The sequence below is a fragment of the Formica exsecta genome, unplaced genomic scaffold (genome assembly GCF_003651465.1).
Source record: "Formica exsecta isolate Colony F162 unplaced genomic scaffold, ASM365146v1 scaffold581, whole genome shotgun sequence".
In the NCBI taxonomy this organism is placed as follows: domain Eukaryota; kingdom Metazoa; phylum Arthropoda; class Insecta; order Hymenoptera; family Formicidae; genus Formica; species Formica exsecta.
Genome location: NW_021853075.1, coordinates 190036 through 195259, shown reverse-complemented (window position 1 = coordinate 195259; position 5224 = coordinate 190036). Strand labels below are relative to the sequence as shown.

General features: G+C 29.4%; 1 protein-coding gene across 1 annotated transcript; it reads left to right on the top strand.

The window, feature by feature from the left end:
• The first annotated feature begins 3112 nt into the window (after positions 1–3112).
• LOC115242225 lies at positions 3113–5188 on the top strand. The gene is made up of 5 exons (XM_029818340.1): positions 3113–3275; positions 3731–3968; positions 4249–4406; positions 4629–4744; positions 5101–5188. The coding sequence occupies exons 1-5, from the start codon at positions 3207–3209 to the stop codon at positions 5186–5188; spliced, it is 669 nt and encodes a 222-aa protein (XP_029674200.1). The 5' UTR covers positions 3113–3206.
• Positions 5189–5224: the final 36 nt, after the last annotated feature.

Below are 5224 nucleotides of genomic sequence, written 5' to 3'. Positions count from 1 at the left end.
GAGAGAGAGAGAGAGAGAAAGAGAGAGAGAAAGATCGCGACAAAACAATAATTTATAATTTTGATTCCTGTCAGTTCAATTCTTGATTAAATGTGTGTACATCACGTGAAATATGCGCCTCAAGATTTATCGTTGCGATATAATTACGTATTATTTAAGATTCGCAAATATAATTAATTATTTATATCAAATTATTTCCCGTTACTTGTCACGATTGCGGCTCGAGAAAGAATTTGACGGAGTGTCTCGAGCTCTACTACCTTACTGTTCGAGAGTCACCGTGCGAATGATAAAGTCCCAAATCATAACACTTTAACAATAGCGTCCTATTGTTTACGCCGCCAAGGCCGCATACCAGGTTATTGATAATTCGCAGCCGAACTTATTTTCCGTACTATGACGTATATACAAGCGGAATATTAAATTATAAAGTATTTTAAATTAAAGATCAATTATTTAAAAAATGCTTAATATATTACGGAGCTTATCGTTATGGTAATTACTCGGATCTGTGATTTGATTACGCGCGATTATTCCATTACGCGTTCTTAATCCAAATCATATATAAATTATCAAAAAATCGAACGATAAAGCATCGGACGAAATATAATTGAACTTTAAATATTTTTAAGGAAATAATTATTACTTATAAAGAGAGAGAGAGAGAGAGAGAGGGAGAGAGAGAGAGAGAGAGAGAGAGATCGCGACAAAACAATAATTTACAATTTTGATTCCTGTCACTTCGATTATTGATTAAATGTGTATACATCACGCAAAACATGCGCCTCGAAATTTATCGTTGCGATATAATTACGTATCATTTAAAGTTTGAAGTATACAAAAGATAATTAATTATTTATCATATTAAATTATTTCCAGATACTTATCACGATCGCGTTTCGAAAAGAATTTGACAGACTGTCTCGCGCTCTACTACCTTACTGTTCGAGTGTCGCCGTGCGAATGATAAGATCGTAAATCATAACATGTTAACAATAGCGCCCTATATTATTTACGCCGCCAAGGCCGCATACCATGTTATTGACAATTCGCAGCCGAAATTATTTTGTGTACTATGACGTATATACCCGCTTGTATATACGTTATAGTACACAAAAACTCTCTCCCTCCCTCTCTCTCTCTGTCTCTCTCTCTCTCTTTCTCTCTGTCTCTGTCTCTCTGTCTGTCTGTCTGTCTTTCTCTCTCTCTCTCTCTCTCTCTCTCTCTTTATAAGTAATAATTATTTCTTTAAAAATATTTAAAGTTTAGTTATATTTCGTCCGATACTTTATCGTTCGATTTTTTGATAATTTATATATGATTTGGATTGAGAACGCGCAATAAAATAGTCAAATCACAGGTCCGAGTAATTAACTTAATTGTTTACGCCGCCAAGACCAAGTTATTGACAATTTGCGGCCGAAAATAATTTGCGTACTATGACGTACATACAGGCGAAATATTAAATTATAATTACAAGTATTTTAAATTATAAAACAATTATTTAATAAACGATTAATATATTATAGAGCTTATTGTTATATTAATTACTCGGACCTGCGATTTGACTATTTTCATGCGCGTTTTCAATCCGAATCATATTTAAATTGTCGAAAAGTCAAACGATAAATGGGACAAAATATCTTTACTCTAAGTATCGATAGAAAAATAGTTATTATTCATAAGGATCGCAACAAAACGATATTATAATTTAGATTTCTGTCACTTCGATTCTTACTTTAAGAGAGATTCTTACTTGTATTTTATCGATTTGAGAATAATATTTTAATGGATTAATGAGATTTTTGCGATTAAAATAACATCAAACACAACATAAATCGGATAATTTTTAACTAAACTAACAATAAAAATTTTGATTACATATTTAACCAAAAATTATCGGTGTATGTCATGTTTGATATCATTTTAATCGTAAAAAATCATTAATCCATTAAAATTATTTTTAAACGGATAAAATGCAAAATATAAAAGTTTTATTTTCTATGGTAATATGACACATATATATACTTGTGAAATATTATAATAAAGGAATAAGCCCCTCACGTGTAAGAGACTTCGGAACTCTTTGACGATACGTTATCTCGTTTGTTCTTTATTTGTTCTCGCTCTCGCTTTTGATGATACCAGAGACCTTTACTTATCTATAATAATTTATTTATAATATTCAAAAATCTTATGTAATAAAAATAAGAAGCCGGTAAAAAAACTGTAATTTTTTAGCTTTTCTTCGTTTTTAACATAAACTCGTGAAGTCTCATCTTTGTTTCGATGTGCACTTAAATTGTGAAAAAGGATTTATTATTCTATTCAACTAAAAAAAAGATTTCAATGTGCAAAATAATAATTTTTGGTCGGTAAAACAGACGAGCTTTTGGATCCCCTTAAGAAAGATTTTTACTTGTATTTTATCGGTTTGAGAATAATTTTAATGGATTAATAAGATTTTGAATTAAAATGACATCAAAAACACGATATAATTCGGATAATTTTTACTTAGAAAATTAATTTAAGAAAATTTATTTTATGTCACATGCGCATATATATAAAAATACTTCAATAACAATTTATTATCGTTGTTCGTAGTAGATACTAGAATGGCAAAACATCATGCGCAGCTATATATATATATAATAAATCATTAATAAATCCATAATATTTCTCCGCAATTTTGATCCACAATTAATGGATCACGCATATGCATCAACCGGTTGTTTTATCATGGCATCGAAACGTGAATCTGGCCATATAGTTCCGCCGATTCTAAAATGGATCTAGTTGACGCTACTGTACGTGCTAGAAAAGGCGTCTTATGAGAAACTGCAGAGTAATCCCTTGCAGGCTACTCTCTAGTTAAGATGCGTTCGAAGATTCTACACGTGGAATAGAGTATCATTGAACTAACCAATCAGGACAAAGAAATTTTGGCTCCTTTTCTTCTGATTGGTCAATTAAACTTTACTATTTTATTCCACGAATAGGATTTTTTTGAACGCATCCCTGAAAATGCTATTCGTGATGCATCTCGTGTCACTCTTCTAATTATCTTGTGTCTTATGGAGGATTGATTTAAAATCATTCGGAAGGCACGCGATATCGGAAAGAAAGAGTAACAGGAAGCAAAACAAGCGATATTATATTGTGTTCTCTAAGAAGAGATTCATAGGAAAAGAAGCGCGCAAAGAACAATGGCTTATAAGCAAATACTGCGTTCTGATCTCCAGGTTCTTCTGGATAAATACAGAGAAATACGCGATGTAAGTGAAGAAATGCACCTGCTTGTAAAAGCAGATATTTCAACTGATTATTCATAATCGATAGGTTTCATCGATATAGCTTGGATTTCCGATACAAAATTAATTCCTTAAAAAAATTGAAAGATGATGAAAATTGAAAGGTAGATACATAAATAGCACAAAATTTTATATCCCGCTTTATACTTTAATCCTCGATATCGTAATAAATTCTTTTAAACTTTTATTACCATGATATCATATAAATCTCGTTAAAAATAATTAAAATTTAAAAGATTTTAATTGGATTTAATTTTTTATTGAAGCCAAAATTTCTTAATTTTCTTTTACACATATATATATATTTTTGTCATTAACATATTATACATATATGCCATGAGGTTTAAAAACGATCCAATTTAATTTTAAAAGTGATAAAAGAATAAAAGATGTAAAAGATTCTTTTTTTTGCGCGACAGAAATATTCCGCGCTGCACGTTTTTAGCGACATGCAGCAAAGATCCTTAGAATGCGAGCGCGAAGAATTGGAAAAGATGAAGAACAAATTTAAGAATATGCTTCGCTGGTTAATGAGACGCGAGGAACAGTACAAGGCATCCTTGGATCGCTTGGAAAAAGAGAACGAACAACTGCACTGTGTCCTAGCCGCTACACAACGAGAACTCGAACGAGATGAACTCCTAAACAATGACAAAGGTAAAAAAAAAAAGTTCATTTTTTTAAAATCTCGATTGTGTATAATATCTTTTCATGAACATAAATAATAGAAAAATTGTAATTAAAACTTTAGAATTTTTGAGATGCTTTGGCAAAAATACTTAAAGAGAATGTTGCAAATCTTTATATATGTATAAAAATTATATATTGGAAAATTAATTACATAAATAATGTAATTTAAAAAAATTGGTACGAAAGTTCACAAAAAAGAACAAACGAAAGAATATAAAAGTGGAAACTAAAAATTAGTTTGGTGCAGTTTCTAAATTGCAGGGTGAAATCGATTTCTTGCGCGTGCAAATAATACAGCTCGAGGATAAACACAAACAACAATTAATGTCCCAAGATAAACGTCACGAGGACGAGATTTTGAAATACAAACGTTTTTTGGATAGCGCTAATGCGAAATTGTTTTTGGTATTAATTATTAATTTTTTGTTATACGCGTTTTTTTATTCATTTAATAAATTTATCGAAATTCTTTCTGTATAATATATGTGACAGAGAGAAAAAGAAAAAAAAGAGAAAGAGATTCATCGATAAATTGATAATTATTTATTTAGTTGAGCGTAAAATTAAAAATTTTGCATGTTATATTCTGAAGTGTAAATATAATATATAATTTGTTTGTCGCAAAAGAAACAAAATGTACCTTCGAAAAAAATTCATGGAACGAAGAACCGATCGTGGAACGCAGAACATCCTGCTTTTATAAATGATGAAAGTATGGAAAGAAAGACAAACCGAGTTGTCAAGTAAGAAAAATTATTTTGTTTAAATTCGGTTTTTTAAATTTAGATAATTATTAAATTGCTATCGAGAACATAATTCCAATATCTGGAAATTTTGCACATTGAAAAATTTTATTACATGTAGAGCAAAATGTATATAGAATAATTTATTAATAATTCCACGTTTTACTTAATTAATACTTCCACTTTTTTTTTAAATATAGTTATATTATATCAAAAATATTATATATCATATTAAAAAATTTTTTTGAAAATTAGAAATTGATTAATTTTTAAGATTTGAAAGTTCAAAAAGAAAAATATATTTAACCACGTGATGGAAAAGTATTAATAATATAAAATTACGATTTTTTTTTAAGATTGCCTGATTTAGGGATTGTTAAACACGTCCGTAAAAGAAGAAAATTATTTCAAAAAGACGACGAAACTGTGATTGACATTATTTAAAGATGACATTATTTGCAAATTATTATAAATATAAAT

Coding starts and splice junctions, on each gene's coding strand:
- LOC115242225 (XM_029818340.1), top strand. CDS start 3,207: ATGGCTTATAAGCAAATACTGCGTTCTGATCTCCAGGTTCTTCTGGAT. Junction 3,276..3,730: donor AATACAGAGAAATACGCGAT/GTAAGTGAAGAA, acceptor TTTGCGCGACAG/AAATATTCCGCGCTGCACGT. Junction 4,407..4,628: donor CTAATGCGAAATTGTTTTTG/GTATTAATTATT, acceptor TTGTCGCAAAAG/AAACAAAATGTACCTTCGAA.